Here is a 19,884-nt window from a genome sequence, read left to right on the forward strand (position 1 = left end):
CCCGAAGAAAAACAAGTCTTTATTCGCCCCTACACCGATGCTAGGAGCCTGGGTAATAAACAAGAAGAACTGCAGTTTATTGAGCAATGAGTAATAATTTGCCCCAGTAGGTATTTCTGAAACCTGCTGGGATGATTTGCGTGATGGGAATGTTAAAATTCACTGGATGCAACCTATTTAGGAAGGGTCAGGTGGATGACAGGGGAGCAGCACTCTCAAAAATGGCATGATCTGCTCCTGAGTCACTGACAGCATGGAAGCAAGAAACCATGAATGCCCACGGATCAATATCCTAAGTGATGAAAGTACAAGGTGGGCCACTACTTGGCATCTTCCACAGACCACCATATTGCACCTGCAAATTTTGCCATTTCACTGCTCACCCTCCACTTCCTGATCATGAAATATATCAAACACTGGCCTGGTGTGGAACCCGGTAGACTCTGCTCTGAATCTTTCACCACAATCAAAGCAGACCATGTATTTAACACTACCCATTGCTTCCTGTCTCCTAGCAAGTTTCTGGTAGAGGGCAAAAGTTTCTCTCTCTCCCTCCTCCCCTCTTCTTTCTAGCTTCCTTGCTCTTGGGACGGACTCTGCTAGTGCTTTTGTGAGTTCAAATGAATGACAGGAGCTGATTCTCCTTCACTGACATTTAGTTTGGAGACATGCTCCATGAAGTCTAATACACAAGCCCAGTGTGACTTTCCTGGTCAGTCAGCTCTTCCTACCACCAGTGTTGAGGGCTTTGATGATTGTGTTTCTTCAAACAGTTTAGTGAGATTCCCTGGAGCTTTTTTAAATAGGCACAAAATTTATCATCATCCCATAGAGCAGCTGTTTATAAGGAAGTGCTCCCAGTCCCTGGTAGCACCGTATCTTTATTACCACAGAAGAGCAGGTATCTCTCAGCATCCTCAGTGCAGAGGGCTGAGGAAAAGGAACATAGCATGTCAGCAGTGTCCTTATCCTCCTTGACTGCTCCCACAGCAGTTTAGGTGGTTCATAGGGAGAACCTCCAGGCACTGCTACGGAGTCACTGTCATGCCTTCACAATGCTGCTTGGTAACAAAAGTGTAACAAAGAAAACCAGCGAGGTTGACAGTGTACTCCCCCACTGCAGCAGGACTAGATACCTCTCCCACCTTGCCTGCCCCTTGCTTCCCACCACACAAGCTGGGCCTGAGGTTTTCAAAGCCACCAGCGGCATTTAGGCACCACATTCCCATTCTAAGGCCATTTTATGAGTCTACTTCCACTTCCTGCATAGCACCCGCCTAGTATCTCCTGCAGGGGTCCTTGCATTCAGGTCATCCTTTGGGTTGAGCTATAGTGCTGCTTCTCGAGAGACAACCCATCTGGACTAAAAGACTCCAGGCAATGGAGAATCTTCCCTCCCCTTCTGCAGGTCAATTCTTCCACTGGGGGAATCCCCTCCCTGGGAAATACTTGCCACACAAATTAACTCTGGCAATAAGGGGCATCAGCTCCCAGCCCTGCTGGGCATTTGTCTGGGAGATTCCCATGCCCTTGACTGTCAGAAATTTCTCCCTGTAGGGACTGACAGACTGGGATCAAATCACCCCAATTAGCCTTGCCCTCACTGAGTTAAATGGGTTGAGCTTCTCAAGGCAGGTTTCCGCACCCTCCAAACATCCTCATGGCTCTGTACTGAGCCCTTTCCAATTTTTCCAATCCCTGGCCTGGATATGCTGTCCCACTGACAGTCTCACCTATGCCATACAGAGAGGTAACACCACTCCCTCCTGGGCACCCAAATCCCTTTGGCAGCTTTGAAACTCTTCTACACAAAAGAGGTGATGGCCCTGCTCAAGAGCCAGGCTGGAGGTTGACTTGTACCATGGCTTGAGATTTATGTTCAACAGACAGAGTGAGGCTCTAGGAGGGCAGGGCAGTTTGCGCTGGTTCTGCCTACTCAATGGGGTGGCTCAGAGCTAAGCAAAGCTGTTGCACTGAAATGTTCTGACCCATTTTACTGGAACCCCCCACCATGGCAGTGGTGCAACACAAGGTTTTGGGCTAGCTGTCTGCTATGCTTCCCAGTGTTCCCACTGCGGGACGGGCCAGAAGCTGCTTGTCCTGCTAAAGTTCAACCCCAAGCCCACCTTGCAGGATGCCTTTAGGAAACAGCGATGGCCTCTGAGCAGAGCTCCTCCAAAACAGGGGGCAGATGTGATCACCCCCCCAAGCCAGACTGGAAGAGCACAGCCAAAGACTGTCACCTGTACCTTTGCAACATGCATCTTGGGGACTAGACTGAGAAGGGGATGGTTCTGGAGAGATCGTTCAGCGATAACATAGCCCTTGATGAGCTAAGCATCACTCCCTAGAAGTGTTACAATGCAGAAATGGGGGTTTGTTCATCACCAGAGGAAGCTAGAGTGCTGGCAAGAGATACCAGAGAACTGGGCAAGAGACGGGAACCAGGATTGTTGGAAGCAGCACAGACTGGGTTAAAGGACAGAATAGGACAAGGTTGTACAGCCCAAGGCCAGAAGACACTATGGTGATCCTGTCTGACCTACCACATAGCACAGAACCTCACCCCTGACTTCTGCATCCAGCCCAGCTATCAGTGTGCTCCTAAACTAGCAGCCTTCTATGAAGTAGCCACAGGCTGGAGATGCTGCCAGGGGAAGGTGATGTTAGTAGCACCTCATCTGGAGGCGTGTGGCTGGCTGGATTTTCTGGGAGCACCACCCCCATCCTTGGGAATCCTTTGGCCTTTACTTGCGAGTGTCTTATTTGAGTGCGAACGAAGCTCAACCCTGGGAAAAGGGGAGGAAATGCGACTGCTAGGCAGATGAGCGCAGGGGACTGGACTAGATGACCTCTTAAGGTCCTTTCCAATCTTATGATTCTATGTGGGGTGCTGCAAATAGAAGGGCCCAGATCCAGCTTTTAAGACCCTGGTTCACAAGAGCCTCCCTCTGTACAGCTGGGCACGTGTGGGAATGCCATTGCAGATAACAGGAGAGAAGGGACCGTACCCATCCCCCAGCCTGTCTCCCTGTATCATATGGCCTGGAGGTCCACCTGCAACCATTCCTGCCCCTAGCCCAGATCTGGTGCTGGAGCCAGAGCACAGCCTTTAGAGACATTTGGCCTGGATGTAGGGTCCCCAAGGGATGGAGCATTCCTCCCATCATCCCAGGGGGAGCTGCCTCCTTGGGGAATCCCCCATCCTAACAAACATTTGCCCTTCATTGCTAGTCTGAATTGACCCAGGGTGGCACCTGCCTGCTGAATCTCACTCGGCCTCTATGAGATTCGAGTCCTCCACTCTCTGGAATCTCCTCCCAGCAAAGCAGGGACCCTCATCCTCAACTCAGCACCTTGGCACAGGTGGGAGCTAGATTCACAAATGGCTGGGATCACACAAGGGCTTGGCTGCTCTGACCTGCAGGTTACTGTCACCGTGTTTACACTGGGCCTAAAAACTGGCTTCTAAACCAATTTAGATCAAACCAGGGCAATTTAAACAAGACCAAAAGGCTGTGCAGGAGTCAGTGTTGAGTTGTTGGATGCTTGATAGGCTGGCTAGAGTTGGGCCAGGTGGCTGTGAACCCTATTGCAGCATAGTCTGATGTGTGATACATTGTGGGTGCTAAGTGATGTGGCCCTTAAAGCAGCAGTAGGGTCTGCAACATTTAATAGGTTCCCGGCTCTGCCCAGGACACCTGGCTATGGTTCCCAATTCCATCCTAGACACCTGGCTATGAGGCTGGGAGTGGGTTCCCAGTTCCATCCAGGGCAGGGTCCTGTGATGTTTAATAAATTCTCACCCCATTCAAGTGATCTGGCTAGGAGGCTGGCGATGATGGTGTGGCAGGTCCCGCGCTCCAAGCACCGCCATACTCTAAGGCTGTGCCTGCCCCTCCTCCACCTCCTTGTCAGACCCACCATCCTGAGGACCCTCCCCTCCCTCCTTGAGGGGCCAGCAGGGCTGCCAGCCATGCAGGTGGGTGCTCTGGTGCTTGATGAAGTTGGAGCCATGGCTGAAGCTCTTGCCACAGTGCTGGCAGTGGTAGGGGCGCTCACCCGTGTGGGTGCGGCGGTGCTGGGCCAGGTGGGCGGCACGGGAGAAGGTCTTGCCACAGTCGGGGCACTGGTAGGGACGCTCGCCTGTGTGCACGCGGTGGTGCTGCAGAAGGTCAGAGCTCAGCACGAAGCTGCGCCCGCAGTCGGTGCAGCGGTAGGGGCGCTCGCCCGTATGGATGCGCTGGTGACGGATCAGGTTGGAGCTGAGGCTGAAGGCCTTGCCGCACTGCTGGCACCGGTAGGGGCGCTCGCCGCGGTGCGTGCGTTGGTGCTGCAGCAGGTTGGAGCCATGGCAGAAGCTCTTGCCGCACTGGGCGCAGCGGTAGGGGCGCTCCCCGGTGTGGGTACGCTGGTGCTGCACCAGGTGGGAGCTGCGGGAGAAGGCCTTGCCACAGTCGGTGCAGCGGAAAGGCTTCTCGCCTGTGTGGGTGCGGCGGTGTGTGGCCAGGTCGGAGCTGAGCCCGAAGCGCTTGCCACAGTCGGTGCAGAGGTAGGGGCGCTCGCCAGTGTGGGTGCGCTGGTGTCGTGCCAGGTGGGAGCTGCGGGAGAAGGCCTTGCCGCAGGCCGGGCACTTGTAGGGGCGCTCGCCAGTGTGGGTGCGCTGGTGCCGGATCAGGTAGGAGCTCTCGCTGAAGCTCTTGCCGCAGTCGCCGCAGTGGAAGGGGCGCTCGCCGGTGTGGATGCGTTGGTGCTGCGCCAGGTTGGAGCGGCGGCTGAAGGCCTTGCCGCAGGCCGGGCAGCAGTAGGGGCGCTCGCCGGTGTGCGTGCGCTGGTGCCGGTGCAGGTTGGAGCTCTGGTTGAAGCTCTTGCCGCACTCGGTGCACTCGTATGGCTTCTCGTCCAGCCGCAGCAGCCGGCGGGCCAGCCCGGGGTTCAGCTCGTAGCTGCGCCCCCCCTCGATGTAGCGGCACGGCTTCACGCCCATCTGCGTCACCCGGTGCACGATGATGTCGCCGAGCTCCTCTAGCCCCTGCTCCAGGTCACCAGAGTCATCCGGCGCCTGTGCCCCAACGCCTGGGCTCTGGTCAGCCATGTCCCATGGGGAGCCAGGCGAGACATCGCCCTTGGAGACCCCTGGCCACATCTTGTGGGATGGCGCCATCTCAGGGCCTTCCTGGTCAGAATCCTCCTCCTCCGAGAGACAGGCGGCACTGTCGTCTGCCGGAAGAGAGCAGAATGCAGGTGAGCATTGCTCTGGGTATGGGAGGAAGGGTACGAGGGTGGGCAACAGGGCACAGGTAACGCATGGTCAGAGATCAGGGCCCTGTCGCACTGCGCAGCCTGCCCCCACCCAAGGTCGTGGGAGCCTGTCGCACCATGTGCGGCAGAGGCACAGACACACACCTGACCGACATCGGGGGCCTGTCATGTTGGGTACTGCACAGACACACAGGGAGAGAAAGACCTTGGCCCAAAGAGCTCACCATCTAAATAGACAGAAGGGTGTGAGGAGAAACAGAGGCATCAGGAGGGAAAGGGAATCGCCCGAGATCAAAGCTGGGGATAGAACCCAGGAGTCCTGGCTCCCACCCCAGTGCCCTGCCCACTAGACTCCATTCCCTCTTTTTTAAGCTTTAAATTATGCTTCACTCACTGCCAGCTTCCAAAAGGACTGACCCAGTCACTCACCTGCTCCAGCCTCCATTTCCTCTGAGCCCTGGGGATCCGGGACACTGGACTCCTCCCCTGGTTCCATCTGTGTCTGGGTCAGGGGCCGTTAGCCCTGTCTGGAGCAAGCAAAGAGGTGAGATGAGATTCTTTCAGGGACCATCTGCATGGGCTGAGCCCCAGCTCCAGAGGGGGCATTGGGGAAACCCCCTGGAGATGTATTAGTGAGGAAAACACCTGCTGCCCCCTACTGGATATTAAGGGATTTGCAAGTCTATCACATGGCCTCTCTTAAAGGCCCAACTCCTGGAGGCAGGGGATTCAGTGAAAGTTGCAACTTTTGTTCTTAAAAGCTGAACCCCACACAGATCATTTTTAAGATGCTCATGATTTCTAAGCCAGCCTCATGATTTTTTTTTTAGTACTTGGGGATGCTGTTTGTTCACTGGAAACAAACCATAAATGCACAACACCAGGTGTTACACATCTTCTTGCAAATCACCTTCAAAACACTGATGAACAGCCAGCTCTCGCACAGTGCTTGTGACCCATGATCTCAAAGCTGTTTACAAAGCAGGTCGCTATTGTCCCCATTTTACAGAGGAGAAACTGGGATACAGAGAGGGGAAGGTCACCCAGCAAGTGAGCTGGGAATAAAATCCAGGAGTCTTGGCTCCTCCTAGCCCCTCCTCCACTATAACTGACTAGACCCCGCTCCTCTCCCAGAGCTGGGATAGAACTCAGGAGTCCTGGCTCCTAACCCCCACTACTCTAACCTACTAGACTTCACTCCCCAACCAGAGCAAGGACAGAAACCAGGAATCCTGGCTCCCAGCCCCCCACCCCTGCTCTATCCACCAGATCCCACTCCTTTCCCAGAGCCATGGATGGAACTCAGGAGTCCTATCTCCCAGTCTCTACTGCTCTAACCTCCTAGGTCCCACTCTCCTTCCAGAGTTGGGGACAGAACCCAGGAATACCCATCGTTCCAGGTATTCTAGTCCAGGAACTAGGTGAGGGCACTCTGAAAACACAAGGAAGGAAGCCTGGGGAAAAAATCAGCCCAGACCACTCAGGGTCTTAGACACTATGGCCAAAATCCCTGATAGAAAATCCCACCGAATGAGGGGAAATTAGGCCCCCAAACCTCTCTTGGTCCCTAGTGCCCTGGAGCATCAGCTTTCAAGTGGTAGATGGCAAATATCAGGCGAGAAGTTGCTTCTACCCACCTTATAGTAGATTGTTGTCTCCCAGGACACCATGCCCCACCCTAAGCAGCTGCACTGTAGACATGAGTATGTGTGTGGGTATGTGTGCATGACAGAAAAGCTTTAGAAGGCTTTGATCATTGTCAGTGAGACAGAGGAGATTAGAACCCAAACACTAACTGCCTATTGAAATTAGTCATAAGGGCAGACTGGTGCAGTGGGCAGGCCACTGGACTGGAACTCCTAGGTTCTAGCCTAGCTTGGGGAGAAGAGTGGGATCTAATGGTTAGAGAAGGGGGGAGACTGGGAGTCAGGACTCCTGGGTTCTATCTCAGCTCTGCGACTGACTTTGGGAAAGTCCCTTCCCTTCTCGATGCCCGTTTTCCTTCCCACCTCTTGTCCATTTAAATGATAGGCCCTGGGGAAAACTGAAAAATTGATCCTCCAGAACCTGCTTTGTGACACACAGCAAGAGACAATCCCTGCCCCAAAGAGCTCACAGTAAATCCATGCTTCTCGCAGCCCCCAGGTGGGCTACGAAAGGCCAATCAGGAGTCCTGAGGCATTGCAAATGTTATTACAATCTCTCTCCCTCCACACTCCCTCCCCCATATACCTTGACCCTTCAAGGTCAAATATTTTCCATCAACCTCTCAAAATAAACACTGCATTATATCTCTACAGTTAGCATTGTTGTCAGTGATAGATGATTTTACTATAAATTTGATAGCAAAGCTGAAGGGGAAAAAAAAAAAATCACAAAAAATGTTGATTTCAATTAAGAGGTGACTGACCTGGGAAGGTTGAGAAACAGCAGTGTGTGTATACGAAAGGTGGGGTCGGAAACAAAGGCACCAAGAGGGGAAGGGACTTGACCAAGGTCAGTGGCAGATCCAGGAATAGAAACCAGTCGTTCTGACTTTCAGCCACTCCCTTTCCCCTAACCACTAGACTCCACTCCCCTCCCTCAGCTGAGAAAGCAACCCAGGAATGCTGGCTCCCAACCCCCCTTGCTAGAGCCACTAGACCCACTCGTCTCCCAGAGCTGGGAATGGAGCCCAGCAGTCCGGATTCCCAGACCACTGCCCTTTCCACTGGCCTGTGCTGCCCTTCATTAGATCTTTTATCATGCCAGCCCCCTCCCCATGTAATCAGTCCCTGTAAGTACCCACTGTACGAGAGGACCTGTGCTCAAGGGGGTGGTTCGGCCCAACTCCTGATTTGCGGCAGGGTCCCTCACCCAGCTGCCCACGCCATCTCAATGACCCTGCATGATGCACAACATCCCAATAACTCCCTTTCCAGAGACCCCATAGCATTAAATTGCCCTTGCACCCTCAGCACGACAGGAATTGACAAGGTGGGTGAGGTAATAGCTTTTATTGGACCAATTACTATTGGTGAGAAAGACAAGCTTAAGGTCAGACCTGAAGAAGAGCTATGTGAAAGCTTCTCTCTCCAAGTTGGTTCAATAAAAAGATATTACCTCACCCACCCGTCTCTCTAATATCCTGGGACCGACATGGTTACAACAACACTGCACACAGGAATTAGCTTGACTATCCCCACAGACCTGGGCACACATATAACCAGCTCCCAAAGGACTTTACAGGCCATACCTCCTTTTCTGTTTGGAACATTGGAGGTAACTGTACACACATGGCACCCACTGAAATGCAGCTGCCTTAGGGGTGAGGACTGTTTATACAGGATCCCTCATTCGGAGCAGTGATACAGCCATGGCTAGGGTGCGGCACAGGGGGCATTTACGAGATCCCTCATCCAAAGCTGAGATGCAGCCACCTCTAGAGTGAGACACACAGGCTGGTCATACAGGGATCCCTTGCCTGGCACTAAGATACAACTGCCTCTGGGATGGGGCAGTTCATACAAAACTCCCTCACCCAGGGCTGAGATACACACGTCACTGGGGTAAGGCACGGGGTCTGTCGTATACAGGCATCCCTCATCTGGTACTAAGATGCAGCCACGTCTGGGGTGGGGCACAAAGGCTGTTCACACACGTATCCCTCACCACAATGCTGAGATGTGGTAAGACCTAATTGGTGTTCACAGCCAAGGGCAGATGGCAGCCACTGGGCAGGGCAGAGATGCCCCAGCACAGAGTGAGTGAGTGAGGGTGGGTGGGATCTATTCCGGGTCCTGTGGCCCGCAGCCAGGACAGGGCTATCTCTTTGTCCCCGGCCCCTCTGGGGCTGCCCCTGCTGGTCACTCACCTGGCTCTCCACAAGACACGGGAGGAGGATGCAGGCAGGGGTGGTGGGGGTCTTGCAGCAGCAGCAGCTACCTAAGAAGGGAGAGCGCAGCCTGACCCCTTTGTGTGGCTTCCCCTGCACGGCACCCTGGGAAATATCCAGGCTCTCGCAAGTCGCAAAGCACTCTGGGGAAGGTAGTTCCTATGGGGAGGGGACGCCAGAGGTGATGGTTGCTTGGCTTCAAGAAAGGCGGTTGCTAGGGGTGGAGTCCTTTCCCGGAGGCAGTTGCTATGGGGTGGGGGAGACGTGATTTCTATTGCGGGGGGTGCCTGCTGCAGGAATGGCAGTTTCTAGTGGTGGGGGAGGCACCGAGGGTGGTGTCTATGTTGGGAGGGGTTTGGGGCACAGCTTCTGTATTTTGGGGGAAGTACTTTCTATTGGGGGCAGCTCTGGGAGAAGCGGTTTCAATGTTGGAGCAGAGCTCCCCCCTGCAGGGTCAGCTCCTCTATGGCTGTGCCTAAAGCCCTGCCACTGCATCATGGCCCCATCCCCACTTGGCTTGTTGGTGACAGAGATCCCTCAGCATTTGTCCCAGCAGCCAGGGTGTCTGCATGAATAGAGGAGCTGACCCCACTGCACTCTGTCCCACAGAGACCCCTTCTGGGGCAGGACTGCTAATTAACACCCACCCTGAGATGCACAGAGCAGTTTCCCCTGCTCGGAGCAATTAGCTCAGGCTCCCTACAGTCTCAGCCAGAGTCACTGCATTGTTTACACTGCTCCAAGCAATCAGCTCAGGTTTTCTGCAGATGCAGCCAGTGTCCCTGGAGTGATTAGACTAAAAGCAATTCCTTCTCTCAGGTAATTGTCTCAGGATCTCTACAGACTCAGGCCATGTCTAAACTAGTGATCTTACAGTAGCACAGCTGTACTGATGCAGCTATGCTGCCGTACGATCTCCCATGTAGCTGCTCTGTGCCTACAGGAGAGCTCTCCTGTCGACAGACAACCCCCAACAAGCGGCAGTAGCTATGTCAGCGCTGACATAGCACTGTCCACAGCAGCACTTCTGTCAGTGTAACTTTTCACACCCCCGAGTGACATAAGTTATAGCAACAAAAGTGCTGGGTAGACGTAGCCTCAGGCAAGTGTCACGACATTGGTTACAACTGAGCTTTCCTCCACTTGGAGTGATTGGATGAGGCTCGCTGCAGGCGAGGCAGGCAAGCAACCAGGTATTGCTGCATCAGATTACATGTTCAAGCTTTTCTCCCTAACCCCAAGGGCTGGAAATGAACTTTTTATTTGAAATTAATAGAGCCCTATAAATCCACAGATATCTGCAGACCCTTTTTGTAGACTGGATGCGGATAAAATTTTTCTATCCAAACAGGGCTCTATATATGGAAGTTGAGACTCTGGTATAGTCATAAATCCAGACACTGGTGCCAGAACCTGGGCATGGTCATATACTGCCTTAATCCAGCCCTGCTGAGTACAGCCTGAGTTCCCAGTGCTGCTACAAACCTCAGCGCATTATGGGTAATTTTGCACCATCATCTGGGAGCCAAATGCACTCAATTCCCACAACCCTGCATGGGGCAGTATGAACTGGCTGATAGCTTCTAGCTGGGATGACCTCTTGGCACCAGAGGGCAAGATAGTGGCACGATGGGCATTGTGAGACAGCACTAGGGGAAAGTCCACCACATCTGTGGTATGACGCTGCCCTTTGTTGAACTCAGACTTGAGTCAACCTAAACCAAGGTTGACCCTTGGTTGCTGCAACTCATACCTCAATCTGCACACGACTGTAGGTTGTGTCTGGAAGGAGGGTGGGTGCAATCAGTTAATATGCTAGACATGAGCACAGGCTGTTGCCCTCCTAGCTACCTGGTAGCTCCTCAGCTTCCCTGCTGCAGAGCTCAAATTGGAAGTTGAGAAATTCCTGCTCTCCCATAAAGAGCTGTGCGTCATCTCCAGTGCACTGCCCGAGGGGAGCCCGTCTCCATCCCTAACCCAGGCTGTAGCGACCATGGTAGCCAGCAGGATCTTTGCACATTTCATAGAGTGGGAGGAAGCAGGATTTGAAGACGCAGGAGAGACATGACAGGCATCTCTGATCCAGGATGGGAAAGTCATGGGGGAGAGCACAGGGCCCTCCTGAAATTACTTCCCCAGCCATCCTATGCATCTAGGGGATTAAACACTCAGTTCCCACTTGAACTAGTGAATGGTGCAGAGCCCATAACTTTAACTCTAAGTGCTGGCACAGAATCTGAGCTCCACAATCTTCTTCTGCCTAGGGCAGCCCTCCCGTATAATCTGACCCCTTTACTCTGCATCTCATTCCCATGGGTATTGCCACAATGGAGCAGACCTGTGGGCCTATCTAGCCCAATATCCCATCTCTGTGAGCTGCTTCAGAGGAAAGTGCATGAATCCCCAGAGGAGGCAGCACTGGGATAATTAGTGACCTTCTGACCCCCTTAGCTAAGGGTCAGCTCATACTCTGAAACAGGCAGGCTTCGAGCTATTCACAAGGTTCTTTATTTTTCATTGTTTAATTTTAGTTATTCCCAATACCCCTATAAGCATTTGATCCCTTTTTGGAGTCTACTCAGCTCTCGCTCTCAGTGACATCTTGTGGCAACAAGTTTCCCACATTAAGTGTGCGGAGAGAGTATGTGAAGAAGTATTTCCTTTTGCCACTCTTCAGTTTCCCTACAACCCTTGTTCTTGTATCATGAAATGAGCTGAACTGCAGCTCCCACCTACCTTCTCCAGTACATCGTCTTTCACCAAGTCCCAGCCTGTCTCCTCTCTAAAGATGAGCAACCGCTGTCTTTCCAATCTCTCTTAAGAAGATATTTCCCCCTCCATTCTTGTCCCTCATCTCTAAAGCCAGTTGGATTCATACAGTTTAAGGCCAGAAGGGACCACTAGATCCTCAAATCTATAACAGGCCATACAATCTCAGGCAGCAATTCCTGGATCAGGCACCTCCCTTCTACCTGAACTATAGCATATATTTTAGAAAGGCATTCACTCTTAAGGCTTAACGTATGAAATGATCAGAACCAAACACAGAATTTCCGAAGTGGGCAGCCCCCTGCTTTGGGAAGGATGGTCCAGTGGTTCAGGTTCTTTGAAATAAATATATTCTCACTAGGTGAGAGCTCTTTGGGGCAGGGACTGTCTCTCACTATGGCTGTTGGAGACTCCAGGAGTTACTCTAGTAGAATACCACTCCCTCAAGCCAGCTCCTGCATGACTGGATTGTGCCCCTGCACGGATTGAAGCAAAGAGCTTGGCCCTGAAGCATAAACCTCTACTGCTCAAGCTGAACAATGAGGTTGCAGCAGACAAATGCTCTGGGCCCTGCTGGGGGTAGGAGATGAACCCATCAGGGGCTAAGGTTTTTTTCCTGGAAGAAAGAACAGCCAGGGCCCTCTGTTGGAAATTTTTATTTTGCTGGAAAAGCCGTGGTCAAAACTCCACAACAGATTCTAACAGATAAGCTTCTATGCAAGCACTAGCTGCTTTGGAAACACCTCAGCCACAGTCTAGTCTCAGAGGAGGTGGGTTTGAACTGGGATTCAGATCAACTCCCAAGACAAAAACAACAAATAAATAAAGAGGAGACTTGGGATTCTCCATCCACAACGCTGAGAAGAGAAAGGAAATAATGACGTGAACTCTATGAGTAAGTTACCTGGAAGACAGTGAATTCCCACCCCAACCCATGCAGAACCTGAGCCCAGAAAGGGCCAATGTGGAGTTAGGGGAAGAAAGGAACTATGCTTGCAAGTGTGGGGAAGTGCTCAAGGACTGAAAAATTAAGAAAAAAAGATACAGTGGGTCACAACTTTACTGAAACACAAAAACCTCCATTAAAAATAAACACACTAGAGGCAGCCAATACCCGTCGCAGGCAGCGGGATGGTGGGGGAAGTAGGACAAACTTTCCCGTGTAATGGGAGCCCGAGGGTCCGCCCGAGAATACGCTACCTGAAAGAAAGCACAATACAGTTTCAAAGGCTTATGTCAGAAGTAGCCACGGTGGCAAAAAGCCCAGAGATCTCATGCCCACCCCAAGCCCTCGCACTGTCCACACACAGAACCCATGCTGATTTAAAGTTGGCTTTAAACTGGTGCAAAGCCCTGGGTGGACGCTCCTATTCTGAAGAACTTTAAACCAGTCCATAACCAATTTACACTGAAATGAAATAAGCCTGGTTTAAAGCCCACCCACATGTCTTTCTTGCACTGGTTTCTGTCAACCAGTTTAAAAATCATGCCTTAAGTGAAAATTCGTGCAACTTTCAAGTGTAGGTAATGCTAAATCTCCCTAGGAGTTAGCTCAACTTTACCGCAAGGTAGCTCCAAAACGAAAGGAGCACCTTGCCTAACACGATACATGAAGTGTGGTCCAGTTGATAGGAAACTAGATTGAGAATAAGGAGACCAGTGATCTATTCCTGTCTCTGGGTGAGGAGTGGTGGCTGGAGCAAGGAGGAGCCTGCAGAACAACTGATTCTATTCCTGGATCTGTCATTGAGCTGCTGAGACACCTGGTCAAGTCTTCTCTCCTCTCTGCACCTGTGGTCCCCCTCCCAACCTGGGTCTATTTAGACTGCAAGCTCTTCAGGGCAGGGACTATCTTTGTCTGCAGAGTACAGTGGGACTCTGATCTTAATTGGGGACCCTATGTGCTACCATAACACTAGGCTGACTGGGCCAAACTGCTAACACTTTAGCTGTATAGACACTGACGAATCTCCACAACAGCCCCTGGGTGGTAAGATGACAATGGTGAAGTGACTCACAGCTTGTCTACACAGGGACACTCTGGAAAGTGAAGATGAATTAAGTAACGGTGTGAATTTTAAGTGGATTAAACTGCATTAAGCCCCTGTGTGAATGCTCTTATTCAGAATTAAAATGGCCTTACTTTGGTTAGCATAATTCACTTCCAAAGTGAATTAAACTAAACTGAACGGAGGCCACTGTAGTCCTGAATAAGAATGTCCACACAAGGATTTAATGCAGTTTAACTAATCCACTTTAAAAGCTAAGTCACAATTTTCTCACGGGCATGGCTACACTTGCAGATGTAGAGCGCTTTGAGTTAAACCAGCCTTCGTAAAGCGCAGTAGGGAAAGCGCTGCAGTCTGTCCACACTGACAGCTTCAAGCACATTGGCGTGGCCACATTTGCTGCACTTGCAGCAGCACTGGGAGCGGTGCATTATGGGCAGCTATCCCAGCATGCAAGTGGCTGCAATGTGCTTTTCAAATAGGGATGGGTGGGGTGGAGTGTGACTGGGAGTGTGTATGTGGGGGGAGACAGAGTGGGTTTTTGGGGGGCTGAGAGCATGTAAACATGTGGTCTTGTAAGTTCAGACAGCACCAGACCCCCCTCTCCCACCCCTGTCTCTCTCTCATACAGCATTCCACAGTAATGGTTGCTTTGTTTCATAGGAGATAAGCAGCCTGCTGTCAGAACATGAACTTTCAACGGGCATTTCTGCATTCCTACAGCTGGTTCCAAACAATGACAAGAGTGGCCACTTGACTTAAGGGGATTATGGGACCTTTCTGGAGGCTGATCAGAGCGCAGTAAAGCAACACCTCGTTCACACTGGCGCCGCAGCACTCCAGTGGGGGTGCAGCAAAGTCATTCCACTCGCCGAGGTGGAGTACCAGCAGTGCTGTAGCCGCGGAGTCAGAGCGCTCTTTGTGCCTTGCCAGCGTGGATGGGTAGTGAGCTAGTGCGCCTGGGGCTCCTTTACTGCACTGTAACTCACAAGTGTAGCCAAGCCCCAAGTATCCCCGTGTAGACAAACCCTTAGTTTGCTGTAGCTTAACCCTCACTACAGCCAACTAAGGACACTTCAACTCTGAATGACAGTGTCCACATAGGGGTTTGATGTGCTTTAACTTCACACCTTGAGTTAATTAGTCTTAACTCCCCAAAGTGTTCCCCTGTAGACTAGACCTCACAGTTAGAGAGAAAATTAGATCTCAGGCCTAACTGCCTCCCAGTGCTGCACTTCTTTCTCTAGTGTAGACCACACTGCTGCTGCCACAGGTCTCACCCGCAGAAGCCAATGGAGCTACATCTGCTTCTGACTGTGCAGCACTTACTGCAAATATTCAGCAGTGGGTCCAAGTTAGCTCAAGATGACTGAAGTCCCTGGAGTTTAATTTTAATGCTAAGTGAAGTCCGTTCTGTGCTCTCACTCTGGTTCCCATTCAGCAAAGCCTGTGCTTACATCCATCACCATTCAGCAAAGCACATGCTTAAGTTCCATTGACTCAAAGTATGAGCTCAGTTTTAAGCATGTGGTTCACCGTCTGGCTGAACTAGGGCCACTACCTTCTATCACATATATTCTGCTGACAACAGGAGCCAATGGCATTTTGGGAGGCCCTTTGCTCTTGCAATGACTTGGCAGCCAGAGTGCTGAGTAAGTTACAGTAAGAGGTTATCAAACAGAATGAACGAGTTAAAGTTTTAGCTAATCACTACTTTGGGGTTTCGTTGCCTCCAAGTGTCACTCCCCACACCGGCTACCACAATCTTGGACAATGCCCAGTTTTGCCCATCCAACACGTACTGACAGGTTATAGAGCTGGTGCATTTACAAACTGCCATTCACAGCCAAATTCCCACCACTGCCCCTGTGGAATACTTTATGGGCTTTTACAAGACAGTGGTGAAGCTGGCATAAGAGCTCATGTCAGAGGCAAAATGCATTTGCCGATTCAGCCACTCCACTGGTTGAACACAGTTGTCCACATTAATGTGCGCTGTTTTGCTCTGCTGTACTCAAGATTCCTTCAAGCTAAAACAACACAGCACAAACTATCTGCTCTGATCACTGTTAAAACCTGAGGGAACTGAATCAGAGGTATGTTTTTAGAAGGATTTTGATATTCCAGTGCAGCATGTGCATTCTAGTAGTCTCGCAAACTTGAAAGCCCGTGCATGATGATGATTTATAAATGTAAAGCCAGACAGGACCATTAGTATATATGTGCTGCCACTCCCATATAACACAGGTGAGAGAATGCCACTCAGCCCAATATTTTGTATTTGAATAAAGCACTTTCCAGAAAGACAGTCAGGCTGGACTGGAGGCTTCATGAGATGGAAAATGCACCACTTCCCCTGGGAGTTTATTCCAATGGTTAATCAACCTCACTGTGGAAAATTTGTGCCTCATTTCTAATTTGAGTTTGTCTGGCTTTAACTCTCAGCCATTGGTTCTTGTTCTGTCTCTGCTAGATGTAAAAGCCCGTTAGTAGCCAGGATTTTCTCCACGTGAAAACACTTATACATTGTAATCAAGTCACCTGTTGAGCAGGACCTGGTTTGGGGAGACATAAGGAATGGGACTAGGATGACAGAAAAGGCAGTAGAAAGCTCCCAGAATTTTCTTTCCATTTGCGATTTCTGCCACTGCCCCCAAATGTAGGGGTAAAGAATGAAGATTAAAAGAAGCCAGGAGCACGGGAGGGGCAGGGGAGACAGGAGAAGATGAGCAGGGATTGGGAAACAGACCCCTAAAACCTGTAACCCTAAGCCAGGAGTTTGGAGCAGGACAACAGGTCAGTCCAGAGCGACTGATTTATGAAGACATGGTCAGGCTGGACAGCACAGCTATGGACCTGTAGGAAGGAGAACAACCACCAGCGTGTCCATAGCATTAGAAGGGCCCTGGACAGCACCAAGTGTCAGCAGAGTATATGAAGGCTGTGGTGGCAATGGGGGCGAGAGATGGTTCAGAGTTACACAAAGGGGAATTAGTCAGGAGTAATAGGATGGAGTTAAAGGAAATAGCAGGAGAAAACTGAGGGATAACATCCCAAGAGAAGCAGGAATCCAGGTGTTTGAGTTGGAACTGGACAAGACAAAAACTCTGAGAACACTCCTGAGTTACAGTTGGTGCCAGGGTGAACTCACTTCATGTTTTAAAGATTTGCTTTGCAACCACAAGGCCTAACAACTTAAACAAACAGATTCTCACACAATCACGAATGCTGGGGCTTTAACACCAACTATTGTGAGACTTGTGATACAGTTGAGAGACTCAGCAATACAGAGGTTCCTGCCCATGTGAAATGTACTTTTAAGATTAAAGCTGATAGACTTTTTAAAACTTGGAGTTTACTCTTGTTGCATTTCACTGAAACAATGAAAACAGATTGGTTAACTAGACTTTGTTTAGTCAGTATCTATTGGCTCTCAGATGCTGCAAACAACATAGGGAAAGATTTCTTTCATAAATCTTACTAACAAACATCTCTACTGACCCAAGCATTTTAGAGGTTTTCATGCCACAAGGGACCTCCTGTAGTCAGGCCTGTACAACAGGCCAGGGAATTTCATCCTATCATGCCCGGATCCTGTTCAATAAATTGCAGCTGAGCTGAAGTGTGGCTTTTAGAAAGATTTATAACCTTGATTTAAAGATTTCAAGCAATGGAGAATTGCAAAGGCTTGTTTTAAAATTAAGACTTGTTGGGGCCAAATCTGACTTGACACTGTATTTTTAAATGTTGCTCAGGGACAGAAAAAGAAAGTCTATTTTATAAGGCCCTTAAACAGGAAGATCAAAATCTCTGCCAGTTTTAGAGTATGCTTTTAGAGCAGCATTTGCATGGCAGAAATAAGTGTGCAAAAATAATTCTATCCTCTTCTCAAGAATAAATTGCTGGGTGATTTCAAGGCCTATAAAAAAAAGGCACATAGACAACACTTCAGATCCAGCATGGAGATATGGATCTTGTCAGCTTTCCAACAGGGGAAACAGTGACATATTCCTTACTGACCTAGAGCCATTATAGTAAGTGACTGATAAACATAGCTTTAAATCTGGAGTTGCTTTAAAGTCCAGATTTAGACCCTGTGCTAAAATAGCAAAGCAAGGTTGACACTGACCCCATACCAACTGTCTGAGTGCATACTGCCTATCACAAATCATCTTCACTCAAAAACATGATGAATGAGTTAGGATAGGACAAAAAAGAGCTGGGCCCACTCAACACTGGTGGTAAAGATTATTCTAAAAGACTCCATGCCCGTCCCATGTGAATGCACACTTGTTCTGGCTGCTTCACGATGTAGGTAGTTCACTGAAGTGCAAGTACTCCATTAATGTGGTAAAGGTGTCAGGCTTTTACCAGCAACACTAACAATATCCTTTCACTCGGCTAAAGTTGGTAGATCACAGAAAGATGCTAGTAGAAACCTTGGTAAATCTTACTGTGCATCAAGCCCAATTTATACTCCAGCAGCACACACGTCCTGCCACTCACAAAGCTCTCACCTCCGACTCAAAACGCAGAGTACCGCGCCCTGTCTGCGTATGACTCCCGCTCGAACCGCTGCACATCGTAGAGGGAGGCCCGAGCGACCGACGAGACTGGAGACAGCTGACAACGTTCGTAAGCATACGCCTCTCCGACGGTGGTGGCCGCGGTTGCCGTGCGACGCAGGGGGCTTCTATCCCGGGTGTAATAGGTGGAGGACGCGGCTGCCGCAGCAGCAGTTGCAGCTGCAGCGACTGCTGCTGCTGCTCCCGGGGTTGGCAGCAGCGCTCTATCGTAAGGGTCTAGGGTAGTAGTGAGGCGATTGGCCATGGCTGTGGTGGCGGCCATGGCTGTGGTGGCGGCCATGGCTGTGGTTTGTACTTGGGAGTATTGCGCGTACTGCGAATACTGGGCCATTGTTTGCTCTGCATAGGCGTCGTATGCAGATGCCGTAGCATAGGGCCTCACGCGGTATCTTTTGTAGTAGTCGACCATTGCTCCATACCCATCATCGTAATACATGGTCTCCCCATAGCCCGCGGGGTAGGGAGTGCGCACCGCTCCGTACTGCTCATTATAGGTTTCGGTAAAGTCAGGCACTTGCCCCGTGCGATCTACCGGACACTCTTTAGACCAGTGCCCTTCTTTCCCGCACCGATAGCAGCCGCTCTTGTCTCCCATCCCAGGTATCGTCCGAAGCCGACTGGTGGACAACTGCACGCGCATCCGCTTGCCTTTAAGAAACAGACGCAAGAATGGTTGCTATAATAACTGATGCCACATGGAAAACCACAAGATTTGCAGTGTGCAAGAACCAAGTAACTCAACCATCTCATTCCCTGAGCAGCCAATCAAAACCTAGCCTTTCCACAACCTTCCGCATCATTCACAATAGGGACAGGTTTCAAAATAGCAGCAGTGTTAGTCTGTATCCGCAAAAAGAACAGGAGTACTTGTGGCACCTTAGAGATTAACAAATTTATTTGAGCATAAGCTTTCGTGGGCTACAGCCCACTTCATCAGATGCATAGAGTGGAATATATAGTAAGAAGATATATATACATACAGAGAACATGAAAAGGTGGAAGAAACCATACCAACTCTAAGAGGCTAATTAATTACGATGAGCTATTATCAGCAGGAGAAAAAAAACTTTTGTAGTGATAATCAAGATGGCCCATTTCAGACAGTTGACAAGAAGGTGTGAAGTCAACTTCCACCTTTTCATGTTCTCTGTATGTACATATATCTTCTTACTATATGTTCCACTCTATGCATCTGACGAAGTGGGCTGTAGCCCATGAAAGCTTATGCTCAAATAAATTGGTTAGTCTCTAAGGTGCCACAAGTACTCCTGTTCTTTTCACAATAGGGAGGAATCCCAATTGGCCAAGCTAAATGGTTTTACGGTAAGAATCCTGCCATGAATAAAAAGCAACTTCTCCTGAAAAGTAACATTTGAGTGGCATT

The 19,884-nt window shown here is 50.3% G+C and overlaps 2 protein-coding genes across 6 annotated transcripts in view; both read right to left on the bottom strand.

The window, feature by feature from the left end:
• Positions 1 to 5,779, bottom strand: LOC125639834 (uncharacterized). Of its 2 annotated transcripts, XM_048857575.2 has the most exons (3): positions 5,692 to 5,779; positions 5,407 to 5,489; positions 1 to 5,220 (listed from the first exon to the last, which is right to left on the bottom strand). In XM_048857575.2, the coding sequence occupies exons 2-3, from the start codon at positions 5,429 to 5,431 to the stop codon at positions 3,881 to 3,883; spliced, it is 1,365 nt and encodes a 454-aa protein (XP_048713532.2). In that variant the 5' UTR covers positions 5,432 to 5,489; positions 5,692 to 5,779; the 3' UTR covers positions 1 to 3,880. The 2 variants fall into 2 exon arrangements, with proteins under 2 accessions (XP_048713532.2, XP_048713531.2); XM_048857574.2 differs by lacking the exon at positions 5,407 to 5,489 and having other exon boundaries at positions 5,692 to 5,778.
• Positions 5,701 to 19,884, bottom strand: part of LOC125639836 (RNA-binding protein 4B) — a 25,008-nt gene continuing 10,824 nt past the window's right edge. For 2 of the 4 annotated variants that reach the window (XM_048857578.2, XM_048857577.2), the window contains exons 3-4: positions 18,432 to 19,148; positions 12,948 to 13,105 (exon numbers count right to left, since the gene is read on the bottom strand). In XM_048857578.2, the coding sequence (XP_048713535.1) occupies positions 18,439 to 19,148 (710 nt within the window). In that variant the 3' untranslated portion in view covers positions 12,948 to 13,105; positions 18,432 to 18,438. Of the gene's footprint in view, positions 5,790 to 12,545; positions 13,106 to 18,431; positions 19,149 to 19,884 lie in introns of those variants that run through there. The other 2 variants (XM_048857580.2, XM_048857579.2) reach the window with 2 other exon arrangements.

This window comes from Caretta caretta, chromosome 7 (assembly GCF_965140235.1).
Source record: "Caretta caretta isolate rCarCar2 chromosome 7, rCarCar1.hap1, whole genome shotgun sequence".
In the NCBI taxonomy this organism is placed as follows: domain Eukaryota; kingdom Metazoa; phylum Chordata; order Testudines; family Cheloniidae; genus Caretta; species Caretta caretta.